The sequence below is a fragment of the Chinchilla lanigera genome, unplaced genomic scaffold (genome assembly GCF_000276665.1).
Source record: "Chinchilla lanigera isolate Chin_1 unplaced genomic scaffold, ChiLan1.0 scaffold00126, whole genome shotgun sequence".
NCBI lineage: Eukaryota > Metazoa > Chordata > Mammalia > Rodentia > Chinchillidae > Chinchilla > Chinchilla lanigera.
In genome coordinates, this window is record NW_004955527.1 from 2,686,693 (window position 1) to 2,704,548 (window position 17,856).

General features: G+C 48.4%; 1 protein-coding gene across 1 annotated transcript; it reads right to left on the reverse strand.

The window, feature by feature from the left end:
* Positions 1-1,377: 1,377 nt before the first annotated feature.
* Positions 1,378-15,019, reverse strand: LOC102013116 (chymotrypsin-like elastase family member 2A). The gene is made up of 8 exons (XM_005409873.2): positions 14,933-15,019; positions 14,589-14,677; positions 8,913-9,010; positions 7,623-7,748; positions 7,053-7,189; positions 5,585-5,730; positions 4,469-4,621; positions 1,378-1,462 (listed from the first exon to the last, which is right to left on the reverse strand). The coding sequence occupies exons 1-8, from the start codon at positions 14,970-14,972 to the stop codon at positions 1,445-1,447; spliced, it is 807 nt and encodes a 268-aa protein (XP_005409930.1). The 5' UTR covers positions 14,973-15,019; the 3' UTR covers positions 1,378-1,444.
* Positions 15,020-17,856: the final 2,837 nt, after the last annotated feature.

Genomic DNA, 17,856 nt, shown 5'->3' on the forward strand with positions numbered 1-17,856 from the left:
CGTGAGTTCGGTTCCCGGTACCGGAGAAAAACAAACAAACAAACAAAATATATATATATAGGGTTTGAGTTGGGGGTCGTATTCTCAAGACTCTGGATGGCCTATTGGAGATCAAAGCTCCAAGGAGAATGAGCCCAGTTGTGTATATGAAGCTGAGTCTCTGGCATCAGGGAGACTGCGGGTCCCACCCTCAATTTCTTCACGCCCTTCAGCTGTGTTTGCGAGGGCACCATGGATTCCTGCTGCCTGTGGAGGACACCATGTTTACTGCAAAGGCCTTTCTCTGGCCAGAATGACGTTAGGTCTCCTCATTATGTGTGAGACGCCCCCTAAAGGACTGCGGGCCTAGCTGTCTCCTTCTCCAGCCACCAATGCCAGTAGAAGCCCTCCCTGGACTGCGCTGACCTCGGCCATCATCAGAGGTCACCACCTGTGCTCTGGGTGACAGAACTGTCCCCACTGGAGGAGCGAGGGTCTGCAGGGATCTAGGGCCACAGACCCAGTGCCTTTCAGGCCACCAGCTTCAGCTACTAGAGTTAAACAGCTGGGTCTGGAATTCGAATTGAAGTGTCAGCAGTGGTTATTATTTTATTACATTCTTTAGTCTTAAAAATAAGTCTTGGGTGAATATCGATTCTTTTTGTCTCTGTCCCTCCTCACAGCGCTCCAGCTCCTTGCTGTCGCTCATAAAGTAGACCTCTGCTGCTTTCAAATCATCTCCCCAGAGTCTGGTATCTCAGAAGAAAATGAAATAATTGTTAAAATGGCTATGGGAGTAATGGCAAACCTATATGTGTGTTCTTCTTTTAAGAGAAAAAAATGTTCCTGTATGAGTTGTCTTTCCTAAACTCAAACTTCAATATTCACACTGAACTGCAGTGTTCGCACTTGGTGATAAATGAGTGGGTTTTGGGTCACCGTCGGGCACTTATCTCTGAAAGGCTCGCGATCACTGTCTGGAGCGTAGCTCGGTGGTAGAGCACTTGCTGTCATGTGTGAGGCCCTGGGTTCAGTCCCCAGAACCACCTCACAAAATGAAATAAACAACACAAAAACTATATTTCCCGTGGCTAATTTCACTTGATCTCTACCCCATCCCCGGTAGTGACAAGTAGAGTCCACAAGCCCGGAGAGGGTGAGATTCTTCTCCAGTGGAGCACCGCGCCCGGTGCAGCCAACTGGCCAGAGCCAGGTCCCTATCCCAATCCCCGTCTCCCTGCACTACCTGTGCCCAGGCACATCTGCCTCCAGAGTGCAGCAGGGAAATGCTGGGCTTGCACAGAGCAGCCATCCCTGAGGCCACTTTCCTGTTCTCAGGACCTGAAGTTGGGAAAGACATTTGCTAATAAGACTCTGACCACGGTGAGATCCATGCAGTTGTCACTTTATTGTTATTTTCCTGCTGCCACTTTCCTGGGTCTGAGTGTCCCAGAGACTCCCTCGGTCAGTTCTTGGCGATCACCTGGGGACACACGGGAAACAGGCAGGTTAGCCGAGAGCAGAGCTGCCCCGGCGCTTTCCTGACTTGGTCACTGTGGGATCCGCAGGGGTCCTGGTGTAGGAGCTCCTGCCTGTGGGCTCTGAGTGTGTGGGAGAAGATGAGGTCACAGCTTTCCCTTGCCAGCTGGCTCCTCTTGTGAAGAGCGGTCTTTACCTGCTGTTCTCTTTGGATTTCAGGTCAGGGTCCCTGGGAACCCCTACAAGTGACAGGGAGATCTGTATGGGTAGACATGGTCTTAGATTTTGTTTGTTTCTCAAAGAAAACTATTTTGGGGGCATAGATGGTTGCTATGGGAGGTGCTGTAACCTGCCTTTTAAAACAGATGTGGTACTGTGTATTGAACCCGGAGCTTTTTGCAGTGAGCTTTATTACCAGCCCATTTTTATCTTTTATCTTGAGACAGGGTCTTGCTAAGCCACTAATTTGCCCCAGGCTGGGCTCCTACTTCTAATGCTTCTGCCTCAGCCTCCCAGAGTGCTGGGATTACAGGTGTGGGCCTCCACACTGGGCAGGCAATGTAACCTGCTTTCAGAAGCTGTCGAACAGTTTCCATTAAACTCTTTTTCTGGTTCTGGGGATCAAACCCAGGGCCTCTCCCATGGGAAGCACATGCTGTTCCACTGAGCTCCTTCTCAGCCCCTAAACATCCTGCTCTGCCATCTCCATGAGCCAGGGAAGCTGCCGGATCTGTAGAGTACAGATCCGCAGGGCAGCGTGCAAGAATGTCCGAGGATGTCTAGCGCAACATGGTAAGAAGGACATATAGGAAACAGACACAGCATCCCCCAATATGCTCCTACTGTGGAACAGTATTTAGCCAGTTATAAGCATCACCTAGATTTGTGTATTGACAAAAAAATGTGATCTAAGTTGCAGGGGAGGAGCAAAACCTTTTCTGGCTAGAGACAGAATGCGTTGACAGGCAGGGTGGCACATGCCTGTAATCCCAGCACTCTTGGAGCCTGAGACAGAGGAAACACAAGTTCAGGTCCTGCCAGGGGACCTAGCATGAGTCTGTCTCAAAATAAAAAATCAAACAAGGTTTAGAAGGTAGCTCAGTGCAAAGGCCCCAGGTTCAGTCTGCTGTACCAAAAATAAATAAATAAAAATAAAGGAAAAAGTACGCATATCTGAGCACATAAAGGTCTTTTTTAGATGCACATAAACCCCAGAAGAGCACACATGGAGATGTTACCTATGTTCCCTGTGGAGGAACTGCAGAGAGAAGGTGAGGGGCAGTTGCACTTTTTTATTTGACACACTCGTGTGCTTTAGTATTTTTATAGTGAAACTCATTACCATTTATTAAAATAAGCTAGATACTGCCTAAGGCCCATGTTTGCCATTCAATGGGCATGAGTTGAAACAATGAAAGCCCTCCTCCACCTGTGTCCCCACAGCTGTGCCTTTTGCTGGCAGCACCCTGGGCTTGTCCACCTGTCTAGGATTATGCTGGCAGGTGCTCCCGGCCCCCTCCCACACAGGGCCGCAGCTGTGAGGGACCAAGGTGCACATGGTGTGAGGCTGGACTGGGACCACTGCAAGGTTCCACAAGCCCCTCTGCAGCTGTGAGGGCAGCCTCCCCCAGGGACAGCTGCTTGCTGCCTCTGCCACTCCTGGCACACAACAGTGGGCATCTGTGCTGCCCTGGCTGCAGTCCGGGGAACACAGGGCCTCTGCCCAGCTGCCAAGCCAGGTTTGCTCTTCCTGCTGATGCCCTTGCCATCTGGCCTGCTTGCTTATGCCTGGCTCTGTGGCTGGGAACAGCTGAGACAGACAACAAATCAGGGCACCTGGCCCTGGCCCCTGCTTTGGTCCTGAAAGTGGTACCAGGCCCAGCTGCTTGGTGACTCACGCAGCAGCTCGGGCTGGAAAATGGTCACAAGATTCAGCTGGGAGGAAGCCTTAAGCATCTTTCTGTCATGTCAGCGAGGCTGCTTGGAGATGCTAGTGGCTCAGCAAAGGCTGAGCTCAGATTTCCCTCTGCCAACCATGAGTCGTGGCCTTTCCCAGGGAAAATAAAAGAGAAAACAAACCAAATAACAACAAAATCCCCACCACTGGCCTAAGTCATTCTGGATTTTCCACTTTTCTCAGACAAACTCTTTGGATCCTCTGGGTCCTGTGGCCACTTGTCGGCAATCAGAGCCGGCAGGCAGACATGTCAGCGTGGAGCCGGTGGGGACAATGGATAAATGGAGGCCACCTGCTTCCTCCCACCCTGTGGCTCTCCTCCGGTGGCCACAGGGCGTAGCTGTGGCTCTCCTCCAGTGGCCACAGGGCGTAGCTGTGGCTTCCCATTTGGTTTTGTAATGGTGACAATGTAATTCAGTGTAATAGTTATCTTAAATTAAACCTAAAATGATGAAGTCACACACCAGCGTCCTCTACTTCGTGGGCTCTGTCACCAACACCTCCGTGCTCACCTGCTGAGGCGGCCTGGTTTAGTCCAAGTCTCATTTTACAGCAGAGCAACTGATGTAGCGGCAATGTGTGTGTGCGGGAGGATGTTAAAATTATGTCTCCAGATGGGGTATACTGGTGATGCCCCTTACACCAGCTGCCTGGGGGCTCGGGCAGTAGGATTTCATGTTTGAAGCCAGCATGGTCAACTTAGTAAGACTCTGTCTTGAAATAAAAGATGACTAGATATGTAGCTTAGTGAGAATGGTCTGGGTTCAATCCCCAGTACCACACACACGAAAGAAAGATAGAAAGAAAGAAAGAAAGAAAGAAAGAAAGAAAGAAAGAAAGAAAGAAAAGAAAGAAAAGAAAGAAAAGAAAAGAAAAGAACAAAAATACAAACCATTAGGGGACCTGCGGTTGTGGTTACCAGGGATGCTCAAGTGTGCAGCCTCCTCTGCCTCGCTGGAGGAAGAGGGTTCTGGACTCCCAGCGGGGGAGGCCCCCGTGGGATCGAGTGAGAAGCACAGGCCCCACGGGGCTCAGGGTTGGTCCGGTTCTTACCTCATTGATCCAGTCTATGAAGGAAGAGACCCGGGTGAAGACCGACGGCTTTTGGTAGTAGTTGCAGCCGAGGCTGGACCCAAAGCTGACCACGCCGTGCACCTGCCACGTGCCGTCACCCGCCTGGCAGTTCAGCGGCCCACCAGAGTCGCCCTAGGGAAGCCGAGTGGGAGGTAAGGGCTGCGAAGGTGCCACCCGCTGGAACCCTTACTCTCAAAGTATTCCTGTTCTGTCACAGATGTCTCTGTCCTCTGAAGCCAGCCCTGTGGTCACAGCTCTAAGGCCACCATCTGCTACTTTTTCCTGTGACCAGGTGCTGCCCTGGGCCTGTGTGGGTGGACTGTCAGGGCACAGTTGATCTGAAGGTTCTTGCCTCATCCAATTGTCCCCGGTTCCTTGTGAGGCCTGAAATGTAAACAGTTCCTTCTGGTGAAGACGCTGTCTCCAGGCAGGCTTCTATAGCAGCTACCTTGAGGGGTCACCTTGGGTCATTAAAGGGGTCCAACAAATAAATGGAAGTCACCTAAGAAAGGCCCTGACCCAGAAAAGACTTCCCCTTGGCCCACTCTTCTTTTTTGTCTTTTTGAGACAGGGTCTCGCTATGCAGCTCAGGCTGGCCTTGAGCTCACTTTGTAGCTCAGGCTGGTTTTGAACTCCCAATGATCATCCTGCCTCAGCCTCCCAAGTGCTGGGATTACAGGCATGTGCCACCACGCCCGGTGTCAGGCTGGCTTTGAGCTCACTTTGTAGCCCAAACTGTTCTTGAACTTGCAACAATTCTCCTGCCTCAGCCTCCTGAGTGCTGGGATTATAGGTGTTCACCACCACACCTGGCTCCTTGGTCCACTCTTACACACGAAGGAGGAATGTTGGTAATGAGACCTTGATGAGATCCAAGGAAGGACTTCCCAGCAGTGAGCTAGGGTGAGCAGTATAAGGAGCATCTCAAAACGTTACTTTTGGACATTACGAAGACAAAGGGCAGGTTCTGAAATATCCAGAACTATTTTCAGTGCTTCTATCAAGAGATAGGAGGATGAATACTAGGATCCCTGGGGGTGCTCCCATTTCCAGTCTCATTTTACTGTACAGGCAGCACCTGATTTTCATACTCACATTGCAGCTGGAGATCACACCATCACCCCCGGCGCAGACCATTCTAGTCTTCACGGAGCTGCCCCACCAGCTACGGCTAGAGCATGTGTCATAGTCCACGACCAGCAAAAGTCCTTGTTGCAGGATGTCAGGGGTTTTCCCATTGGCTGAGTGAGACCAGAAGGCAAGGCATTAGGGGGACAAGTGAGTCTCCTAAATGAAAATAAATTTGGGCCACCTTATAGGTTTTCTGATTGGCCCTTGTTAATTTCTTCCAGCCAAAGGGTTGCAATAGGAGTGTTTGTCCCCACTGTGTGCTCATGTTTGATTGGTTAGTGTAATGGCCACTGGTGATTGGCTCAGGGGCGATCACCTGACTCAAGCTAAGCCAATGGGCTCCTTCCCTGGGAAATTGGGATGGAGACCTAGATACTAAGAGAAAGGCTGAAGGTGGCAGCCATTTTCTTCCATGAAGAAAACCCACAAGAAAAGAAATCCCGGTGGAGGGTTTACTGCCACGCTTATCTCCATTCATGTCACCATTAACACTAATGGCAGCAGGAAGGATTATTACTATTTTTGCACTTTCCAAGGCTTCGCTAACATGTCTGTCCTTACAGTCATATGTATTCCTGCTTGTGAGATGGGATGTTGAGAACAAGAGAAGTTCAGTGTCTCCTGTCAGACACCATAATTAGTACACAATTAACACTCAGGCAACATTTTGCACTGTGTAAAGCACTTTCACACATATCATTTTTTTCAATCTTCACCACAGAGTTTCCAGTCTACAGGTGAGGAATCTGAGGTTCCCAAGTGACTTGTCTGAGGATACATAGTGACCAACTGAGGTGGCTCTAAAAGCCAAGCCTCCGGACCCACCCTGCCTCTGGACGTCTGCAGTGAGGTAGGTCCTGCTCTGGTGTGTTCTGAGTAGACACACATGGTCTAGCCTGTGTTTCGTAAGCATAAGATACCTTCTCCACCCTCTTGGCTTCTGCTGGGTGTTTGTACGTCCTTGTCACTTGTAGGTTTATGTCGTTAACCTCCTCGGAATGAACATCTGTAGAGCCTTTCCGACCTCTAGTGGTTTCACAAGGGAAGGGCAGGTGCTCTGTTTGTCCTTGGTGGCCTCACGTGGTTGGATTTTTGATCCTTGGGTTTCTGGGAAGAGCCACTCAGCCAGTAGCTATTCCCAGTTCCCAGTTCTCAGTGGCAGGACCAGGTGGCACAGGGCACAGGTTTGGATATGGGATGAGAGCGTCTGGTAGTGGCTCCAGGGATGTTGGTGGGGCTCCAGAAACCTGAGGTCACGGAGTAAAGGCTGTTGTGGACTCTGGCCTTGGGTCATACTGAAGTCACGTGTGCTAAGCTACTGTGCGCCTTTGTTACTGCACTAAGCACTTCCCAGGGATGATTGGCTTTATCCTATGGTGATGTGCAGTGACACCCGCTCCCTCAGGGCTCAGGGCACCCGGCTGGCACTTACTCTGCAGCCGGCCCCAGCCTGTGACATAGCAGGGGTAGTTGTTGGGCAGGACGGTGCCGGCAGGTGGCAGGCAGGCCAGCTTGATCTTGTCGCTCAGGGTGACGGGCTCAGCCAGTTTGCCCAAGGCGATGTCGTACCTGCATCAGGACAGAGGCAGAGGGTGAGCGGGGAGGGTCCACTCTTCCCGCCCTTTGAGGAGCTGAGGGGCCCCTGTCATCTTCCCGGAGCACTGTCTGGCTATCCTTGCAGGCAGGCAGCAGAGCATCGTTGGAAATGTAGCAGGCCTTGTTGGAATGTGAGGAGAGACTTCTACTCCACGGACAGCCGGGGCTCCAAGGCAGCATCCCAAGCCCAAGGCTTGTCAAGGGCTGCGCGGCCCACACAGTCAGTGAGACGTTGGGTGCAGCGTCCTGCAGGCTTGACGGGCAGCACGGCAGGCTGCTCCCACAGACCCTGCCTCTCCCTCCCCAACACAGCCTGGCAGCTTTGGGGCTGGCTCCACCTCCAAGTGGATGAGCGCCCTCTGTGCCCCTGCCCGCCCCAGCCCCAAGTGCACCCGCACAGAATTACCCGTTGGCGAGGTTGGTGTTCCATTGTGAGTGCACCACAAACTTGGAGACAGCGATGGCCGCAGAGCCTGGCTCATTGGTGGAGAGGCTGTGACGGCCCAGCACCACGCGGTAGGTCCTGGAGTTGCTGGCAGGGGCCAAGCAGAGGGTGTCAGCTCCCTCCTGCCTTGGGCCACCGGAAAGGATGCCCCACCCATAATCCAGAGCAGGGTCCGGAGTCAGCCAGTGCAGCAGGGGCCACTACCGGGGCTTGGAGTTTTTATTCTACAGGGGCAAATAGTTCTAATACACGGTAAATGATAGAACGCCCTAACTATAACTACACACTGATACAACTCTCCCATTCTAAACTACAGTGTATCATCAAAGCTGTAATCGCATAAACTGCATTGCTAGGAAGGGAATGAGATGGACACAGAGACAGCAGGAATCATCTGCCCTCTAGGGCATTCCCTAGTTTATTTCCACCTCTCATTTTCAGATGAGGCTCAGCGAGGGGTACTGAGCCCAGTGAGAGCCTGGAACGAGAGCCTGGGTGCCTGATGCCCAGGCCTCTATTATCTTCCCCACCAATGTTTACATGAAGTGGGAGAAGAGGCTGCTCCCAGCAAGGGGCACACCAGCCTAAGGGACACAGGTGAGTCCTGGCTGATGTGAGGTAAGCCAGAGTCACAGGGATGGGAGAGGGCAGTGAACAAGTGGCATCGTATTTTGTTTCTCTCGGGCTTTTAAAATTGGCATATAAATTATAATATATATATATATATATTTTTGGTGGCAGGGACTTGCCTTGAACTCATGGTGATCCTCCTGCCTCAGCCTCCTGAGTGCTGGGATTAGAGTAGTGTGCCATCATGCCTGGCTATAATGGACTTTTGCTGAGCACTTACTAAGTACCAGGCCCTTTCATGTATAATTTTCTTTAGTTCACACTAAACTTGGTTATACCATTTTTGGCAAGTGATGATATTAAAGCTTGCAGAAGTCACTGAAGTCATTAAAGGAACACGATTCCAGATGCAGAGGCCACATTTGGTTCCCTAAGAGGGCAGAGACTGGGCTGTCCCCTCCTCCACTTCCTCAGTGCCTGGCACCTAGCACCCAGTCCCCACCTTGTCCCGGCCTCCCAGTGACCCACAGGATGAGTCACAGGTGGCCCAACGCTGCCTTGGCCAGGGATGTGGCTCTGCAAGGCTCCTGTGCATGGCTGGGCACAGGCCCTGTAGGCCAGGCTGTCAGAGGTGAGTGTGGCCTCGGGGAGGGCGGCCTGGGGCCAGGGAGAGATAGTTACCTAACGCAGTGGGCGGCTGTCAGGAACCATCTGTTGCTCACCAGAGACCCTCCGCAGGTGTGGAACCAATTTCCTGATGTGAGGTACTGCAGGGAGACCTGGGGAGAATGTGGGCACCCTGGTGGCTGAGACAGCTGGGCCGAGGGTCCCAGATGGCACTGCCCCTTCAGGTCACTAGACTGCCTTCTTTGGAAAACACAGCACACAGACCGGCAGGCATGTAGATGCACACACATATTCATGCCCAGAGCCACACAAGCGTCTTCTCATTCTGCTTACTCTCTCTTGTCACACCTTTCATCTCCTGGAGGTGACGAACTCACCCACTCACTTCCTTATCCCTCTCCCCATCATACAAGCCCAGAGAAGTTCTCCATATCTTTGTGTTCCAGATGGGATCACTCGCTGCATGGCACTCGCAGATACTGAACAGGTAAAGTCAGCCTTTCAGATCTCCATTCAACCAACCACAGAATGAAAATATTAAGGAAGACACTGCATCATACTAAACATGAATGAACTATTTTCCTTGTGATAACTCCCCAAGCAATACTGAAGGAACCCGACTGCCACCATCCTGATCAGAGACCCTTGTAAACTGCCCTATCCCAGCACAGCTGCACTGGGGCATCAGCACAACGTCAGCCCTGCTGTGCAGAGGAGCCACTGCTCCCTGCGCTTCTTCAAGCCTCGTCCTTGGACAGCCGTGACCTCTGTGCTCTCTCAAGCCTTGTTCTTGGCAGGAAGCCACAACCCTCTCTCACTGACCCTCCAGGACCCTACAGAGAACCCCACAGCCTATACAATGCTGCTGGTCTGATCGCTACAGCCAGAGCGGTCCCTCCCAGGTTTGCTCTACCATAAGCCTGTCCTGGTGAGCTCACACTTCTGTTTCTTATTTTCCTTTTTTCCAACAGTGGATGGCTCTATGGGAGAAGTGGAGGGGACTACTCTAGCTGTCTTTTTATCTCTCTCTTTTTGTTTTTTTGAAACAGGGTCTCACTATGCAGTTTAGGCGGGACTTGAACTCATTAGGTAGACCAGGCTGGCCTTGAGCTCTTGGTGATCCTCCTGCCTCAGCTTCCTGAGTGCTGGGATTATAGGCATGTATCACAATGCCAGACCTGGCCACTCTCTTATCAGTTACTCTGGACTCACAGATTTCTCAAATTTTGGCATACCCCTTTGGGTTGCCTTATAAAAATTCTTTTGCCTCCTGGTTGGTTTAAAAGGGATATTTGGCCTAAACGTCTAATAGTTTATTCAGCCAATGTCCTTAATTTGCCATGTTTGATTTCCAAATTCTTTGTGATTTGATAACCACCTGCGAGAAAGTGGCAAGTAATGGAAGGTCCCTTATCCCCAGGCTTTTTTCACTCTCCGTTTGCCTGCCCCTCTCTCTGTCTCTCTCTGTCTCTCTGTCTGTTTCTGTCTCTCTTTCTTTCCCTTTCTCTCAAAAATTGCCCTACCCAACCGGTAGCTAAGTCTCTACAAGGGGACTCTAAATTACAATACTATGTGACAATTGGTCTTTTTGCAAAAAGAAAGGGATAAACACAACCTAAGTCAAACCAGTAAATTATGCCAAATTGGGAAAGATTAATCAGGAAAAAAAAGAAATCTCCATCAGTAGGAGGCTCAAAGATCTGGTTTGCTTGAGCACAATATCTTTTTCTTTCTTTGCATCTGTTTTAGATATCCCCATGGGAAGCAGTTCACATAGGTTTTCTTTTTTTTTTTTCTCTGGTACCGGGAACCGAACTCACAACCTTGTGCTTGCCAGGCAGGCGCTTTTGCTGCTGAGCTAAATCCCCAGCCCCTTCACATAGGTTTTCAGAATACCCGAACTTCTTGCATTTGAGTTTAAAAAAACAAACTTATTTTTAACAATTGGAAAGTCAGTCCCAGGGACTTGCCTAAAAAAGGGGAAATAAAAGTTTTAGGCCTAGGAAAACAACAACTGATCAATTTACATTTGCCTTCCAATTTGAGAGGGTATTTTTGTTTAATATGTGTGCTTAAAACATTTCTTGTGCTTTGTAAATTCATACACTACAATTAGAGAGTTAACTTGTTCTTCTTTCTGTTTTCCGCTGGTACTAAGATAATTTGCCATTCAAGGTTGCTTAGAGAGTTACCAGCCAGTCAAATTTACAAAGTAACAATTTGAGCTTTTCTATATTATAAAATGAAGGCCAATCAGCCACAGCCAAATTTATTATGGAAAAGGGTCATAAGTAAGTAAGATAGAGTGGTAAAATATAAAAAAAAGATATACTTATAGAGGTATATTTTTGATGTGAGAGGATTTGGTATGATACACTTTTGCTCTCGACAGCAGCAGAACTGGAAGGGTCAAGCATGTCAGGAAAGGTTTGTGGAAGATGCAATATATAGTTGGCAATATATAGTTTGGTGGAGCCCAGGCTGTTCCTTCTAAAACCTCCTTGTTGCTCAAAAAAGATGGGGGAGGTGCTACGGGTCAGACTCTCAAATCCCTCCATCACTCCTCCCCAGGTCCCAACTATCCTCTTTGATCTAACTGATGATTTCTGACAAAGGCTTTAACTCTCATTTCTGAAATTATTCCTGGACATGAGCTTTTTTTTTTTTTTTTGCATGGCTAACAGGGACACCTAGACTGGCCAGTGACAAGAAGCAGGACATAGGTGCCTCCTTAGACAGTTCCAGTCTTGTTTGTGACACTCAATTCTGCTGACTTCATAGTTTATGTTTTTCAAATGCACAGGTCTTCAAAGATGCAAAACTGAAAAACATCTCATCATAATGGCAATTTCCAGGTTAAAAGTGTTTATAGTAGTAAATTATTAGGCTCAAGCATTGAACTTTCCCTTACTTGTTTTCCCATTACTTGTGATAAGATGTGATTACTTGTGATAATCCAGCATGAGACAGCCAGCGTTGTGATGTGTATGGCATGCATGCATTACAACACTTAGAGATGCCCAAACACTGTGGTCCAGGCAATGTCATAAAATACATTCTTCTTACATGGCACTCTATAGCAGGATGAGAAATTTAAATAGTTTCTTCATGTCATTTAGTGATGTCATCATGATTGTAATGCTAAATGTGATCTTGAGTTTTGTCAGTGAAGCCTTATAATTTCTGTCTGTTAACATTCTACAGGGACTCAACTTCTAAGACAACCATGACTGGTAAAGACATATCAGCTCCCTGGTCATACTATGTATTTCAAGATGAGATAACTAATCTTCTGGGTATTCAACAACTGATGTTTAATGATCAGAGTTAAAAACATAACTGGGCTAAGAGGACAGCCAATATTTTGGCTCTGGCCCTCCAAGATCAACAAGGACCTAGGACATGAGAGGACCTTTTCTATAGAATCCTACAACTTTGGTAAGTCCTCCAACCTCCTGAGCAGGGAGATTGTTGGAACTCAGAGTCAACTAATGTGTGGTGTGCTAAGAGGGTCACTGGCCATACTTCCATGGGAAGCCACACAGTCAAGCAAGATTGTGACTCATCCTGGGGCTGACACTAACGGAGCTGCTGAGAGGAGCTTCATACAACATGTTGTACTTTTATCCCAGATAATCACGGTAATGTAACTGTAGCTCTGCAGGAAATAGACACCAAAATCCAGACAGTACAACAAACGTCTGGAACCCCCTGCAGAGTTCATGGGATTTATGGAAGTCCACTCTTCTATCTTGGATTCTACCTTCTGTAGTGCCTGTTCTCCTCTTTCTACTTGCCTACTTACTATTGACATGCCTAACCAATCTTTTTCAAAGGTTTCTTATCAGTAGGATTTTGGCCATATCTCAGGCAGTAGCCAACGATGACAAATGCTGTATTACAGATGGGTACCACCGTGTCTAGCTTAAATTTCTAATGCTGACCATTGCCAGACACTGTCCTGAATTCATCTCATAATCACAGCAGTCCCATGAGGCACCATCATTATCTGTATTTTACAGATGAGTAAACTAAGGCAGCTATGTGCATCTCTGCACTGTGGTCCATGTCATAAAAATTGTTCTCTATCATTCTCTATCCTCTGTCTCTATCTCTATCTCTCTCTATCTGTATGATCTCTATCTCTGTGTCTATCTCTACTCTATCTCCTACCTATATTTTGTAATACTAAGGGTTGGACCAGGGCCTTCCCACTAAGTTACTCCCCGAAGCTTTTTTTTTTTTTTTACTTGGAGACAGGGTCTCATTAAGTCACTAAATTTCCCAGGTTCTTATGATCCTACTGCCTCAGCCTCCCAGTATGCTGAGGCATGAGACACTATGTCCAGCCTATTCAATATTTCTAATATTACTTATGGAAAAGGATAATTTAATTTTCCAGGTCATACAAACAATATTTCTTGGAGAAAAGAGTCTAACTCCATTAGAGTTGCCCACCTGCCAAAAAAAAAAAAAAAGTCTCCCTAGGGGTACAGGGCCCGAAGTGTGGAGAGTCTTCCGTGACTGACAGCCACTGGCCCCCAAGGTGAGGAGACAGTTGTACAAGCAGTGGCAGTTTGTTCCAAAGGTGAGGCTATGGTCGGTCAAGGAGGCAGCATAGGGTACAGTGATTGGTTCTCAGCAGAAGATCCCTGCGATGGAACGTGTAGCAGAGGGGCTCTGGCCCTTCTTCCACAACCCAGAGAAAACATGCTATGAAGCTGTGGGAAAAGTGAAAGCCTGGCTCTGGGCTTTTGCTACTGACATAGGTGCCTGTGAAAAAGTGGGGAGACTGAAGGGAAAGTGACAAAATTACTAAGATTGCTCTATGAGTGTCTCAAAGTTACTGGTCCTTTAAATAAATGCAGATGATGTGTATGTGAGAAAGACCACTAAGGATTCAAAAGATCAAGTCGAGCCTGGTGACTCATGCCTGTAATCCCAGCAGTACTGGAGAGGCTGAGGAAGAAGGATTGTTGTGTGGTCGAGGTCAGCTTGGGCTACATAGTGAGTTCAAGGCCAGCCTGAACTACACAGCAATTCAAAAGATCTGTGAATGAATATATATTTATGTGTTCTTAATTAAAGTAAAATATTAAAAACCTCTATATATGATTTAAAAACCATTTCTCTATAATCAACTTTTGAATTGCTCAGTCTCAATTATGCAAGTTAAGGAAAAATTTTAACTATATTTATGTCAATTGTAAATTTCACACATTTTCTTTGACAATTTAATCAGTAACATTGTACTAATTTGCACCTGGGCCTCACCCAATATTTAGTCTTGATATCCCTGTGGTTATATCAAGGTAAGAAAGTGTTTGTATCTATTGATAACATTGACTGCCCTATGATTGAGGGTTAATCTGCATCAGCTGCACTGATTGGTTACTTAAAGCAGAAAACATTTACATAAATGGTGATGAATGGTTCATAAAATAATGGTACATTAGTTAGGTAGCACGTGATTGGCTAGCAGAGTAAGAATGGTTGTGAATATGTGCATCTGGGTAGTAGGCGGGGCAGCTTCTTATTGAACTAAACTGGAGCAGGCCCCTTTTTCCCAGGCCCCATGGTTGGCGGAAGGCACAGAAATGGCCTTGCTGTGCTTTGAGTTTCCACCCATCCTCATCTTTGACCGCATAACAGACCCCAGGGTGGAGGGCGAAAGGGGTGACGAGGAAGGGGTAGAGGAGGGCGTGAGGAAGGACGGCGCGGTTGGCTCACCTGCCAGGGCCAGCTGTTGGGCCTGGCATCTTCTCCTCCAACCACCCTGCTCTGATGGGGCTGGTAGGTGGAGAGCCCGCAGCTGAGAGCTGTGAAGAGAGGAGGGTGGTGAGTGCCGGAAGCAGCCACCCGCGCAATGGAGAGCGTAGGTGCGGCACACCCAACCCCAAATAGGAACCGTTGTTCTGGAAGGACCCCGGAGGTCGTAGAGTCCCGCCCTTTACCCCACTTTGCTGAAGGTCCAGTTCGGTCTTCTTGTAACTATAGCACTGAATGTAGGGGAGTGCGGGAAGGGGACAAGGGTGTGGAGGTCCCATTCCCAGCCGGAGGGGGACGGGGCTTACCTCCAGCCACCAATGCAGACAGCAGCAGGGTCCTGATCATGATGTGTCCGTGGGACTTCTGTGAGTCTGGCCGTGGCTGAGGCCCTGCTTTTCTAGCTGTGCTTATCAGCAGGTGATATTCTACGATCGCACAAGATGGGGATTTTCTCAAAGGTCTATGGAAGAAAGGACTGCTGTTCAAATATTTTTTCCATTTTTCTCCCACCTGTTATCCTGGAAATACACTCATAATCATGTTAAATTAGATATGGAAATGTGGTCTCTCTCTCTCTCTCTCTCTCTCTCTCTCTCTCTCTCTCTCTCGGTTTTTGTGGTGCTGTCAGTAAACCCAGGGCCCTGCATATGCTAGGTAAGCACTCTACTGCTGAGCTACATCCCCAGACCTTTTTTTAAAAAATTTTGATACAGGTTCTTGCTAAGTTGCCTAGATTGAGCTCCAATTTGTGATCTTCCTGCCTCAGCCTTCCAGAGTGCTGGGATTATAACTATACTATTGTACCAGACAAAGTGCGTGTTGTTTCCATTTTTAAGAGATTATGTTTTATCTTTGGGGAGGAAGAAAGTGACTGGTTGTCGGTGGTTGGGTGGCATTTCCAAAGCAAAGATTAAGCTGGTGTGTCGAACACACAGCGCATTCTCAGTAAGGTGGTGTAGGTACCAGGTGACATTTGACCCTGTCTAGTGACAGTTTTGGTGTTTGTGGCTGATGGTGGGGGATATTAGCCTCTAGAAGGTAGAGAGCAGAGAGGCTGGCAAAGGCCTGACAACACAGAGGACAACCGGAATTGTCTCACTAACAGGTCGGTAGTGCTGGGATGAAGAACCCCGTTCTGTGCCATGGCATGGCTTGCTGTGTGACCGGTGGTGAGTCACACAAGCAAGTCTCTAGGCCCAGGGCCGCCTCTTCCGAACAAGGTTGTGGGGCGTTGTCAGGTCGTTCCTTTAGAAATGGCTTGCCAGTTAAATGTATTTCAGGTTTTCATTTGCCTCAAACAAAGAGTTGGATGAGACAAACCAAAAACGCTGCCAAAGCTTATTGGAAAATTGCAGGGTGAAGCGGTGAGGGAAAATCTGGCTTCACAGAGCAAACTTGCACCAAAGAAAAGAAAATATAAAGGCAAAGTAAAAGTATAGCTTTGACGCAGAATGGGATGCCATGAAGGGTCATGATAGTCGGCTCCTGATGGCCTCTGTGTTCTTATATGTGCTCTGCATGGTGTGTGAGCCCGTGAGAATTCCTACCTACGGGGGTCCTGGGAGTTATCTGGTGCTCTTCTGAGGTCTTGTAATTGACAGATCCCCCTTACTTCCCCAGCCAGCTTTCCCGCGCCCCACCTCCTGTATCAGGGGGAGTATTCACTTTGTTTTGCAACATTCTTGGCGGGGTTTGCAAGATGTGAGGACCATGCTTACCTAGAAGAAGAGCAGAGTAGATTTACATGGTTGGGATTTGGCAGACCTGGAATGGGATAAGGAAGATGAAGAGGGCTTCCTTGGGATGGCTCTGATGTATTAAATTATCTGCCTCCGAGACAACAGAGATTTGTCTTTCTCCATTAACTCCATCTTCCACGTGGGGTCAAAACCACAGTTTCTTACAAATGGGAGCCAGAAAGGCAGGTGAAGTGACACAGGGCACCCCAGATTCACTAGGTGCTTTCACAGTCTTTATCTAACCTAGGCCTTAGAAAACACTCCCTGCAAGAGCTTCCCTTATGAGGTTCAGACAGGTAAAGTGAGTTGCCCAAGATCACACAGCTTCTCAGTGGCAGAATGAAGATTTTCAAACCTAGGAAAGTTTGATTGCAAAGCACATTGTGAGCAGGGCACAAGCCTACAATCCCAGCATTTGGGAAGCTGAGTCAGGAGGATCACCTTAAGTTGAAGGCTAGCTTGGGCTACATAGTAAGACCCTGATTCCACACACAAAAGAACTATTAAATTATTAAATTCTTTCTGTCTGTCTGTCTATCTGTCTATATCTCTCTTTTTGGAGATGGTGTCTTGCTATGTAGTTCAGGCTGGCTTTGAGTTCACTATGTAGTCCAAGACTGGTCTTGAACTCATTGTTCTCCTACTGCCTCAGCCTCCTGAGTGCTGGCATTACAGGCATGTGCCACCACACCCAGCTATGAATGTGATATTCTGCTCCACATTTCTGTGATTGTTTTAACAAGAAAATAAAAACTTTCCTGTATGAGGCCACCGGACAAACACCAGTTTGGCACGTGCGTGGGCTGGCTGTGTGACCTTGTGTCAACAGCACTGCAAAATGGAATTTTAAACATTCTTTTTTTTTTCTACAGATAAGAACTCCAAATTTCCTTTTGCTGGGCACGTAGCCAATACCCAATCTTCTTTTCAGCCCAAAAGAAGCGAAAGAATATGCAGTGCTACCAGCCCAGGAGCTTCCTTTCCACAAGGAAGAGGAGGCTGAGCTGAAGGTGCTAAAGCAAGTGTGGAGCTTTGCAGCATCTCTCTCTGACTGGTTCCTCACTATAAAAGACCCTCGCCCATTGGCACATGGGGAGACGGTGCTTCGAGGCAAAAAGGTCCCTTCATCTCCTCAGAGCTGGCGTTGTATAAGTCCCTTTTACCAAAATATATGGCCTTTGATTTGGTCAGCAGTGAGCAAAGGACCCTGAGCCTGTGAAGCTTAGTGGCCGCGACATTTGGGCAGATGCCACAGGTTGTCTGGCTGAGGGTCGCCCATCTGCAAAACAGGTAAAGGAAGGGGCACAGGCTCTGTTTCATTGGGCATGTGGGCACTGGAAAGGGACACAGAACTTCACCCAGGAAGGCATTCACTGGGTCCTAAATGGCACAGTCCTGGAGCAGATTGGCTTCGGGCACAGCTGGTGCAGGGCTCTGATGATGTCCCAGGAATGGGTCTCTCTCTGTCTGTGGCTCTGCCTTCCACTGTG

What these genes read in the sequence shown, in the direction of transcription:
- LOC102013116 (XM_005409873.2), bottom strand. Translation starts at nt 14,972, where the DNA reads ATGATCAGGACCCTGCTGCTGTCTGCATTGGTGGCTGGAG. An exon ending in ACAGCCGCCCACTGCGTTAG is followed by an intron (nt 7,749 to 8,912) that starts GTAACTATCTCT and finishes GGCCCCTGCCAG; the next exon opens with CAACTCCAGGACCTACCGCG. An exon ending in AACACCAACCTCGCCAACGG is followed by an intron (nt 7,190 to 7,622) that starts GTAATTCTGTGC and finishes GTCCTGATGCAG; the next exon opens with GTACGACATCGCCTTGGGCA.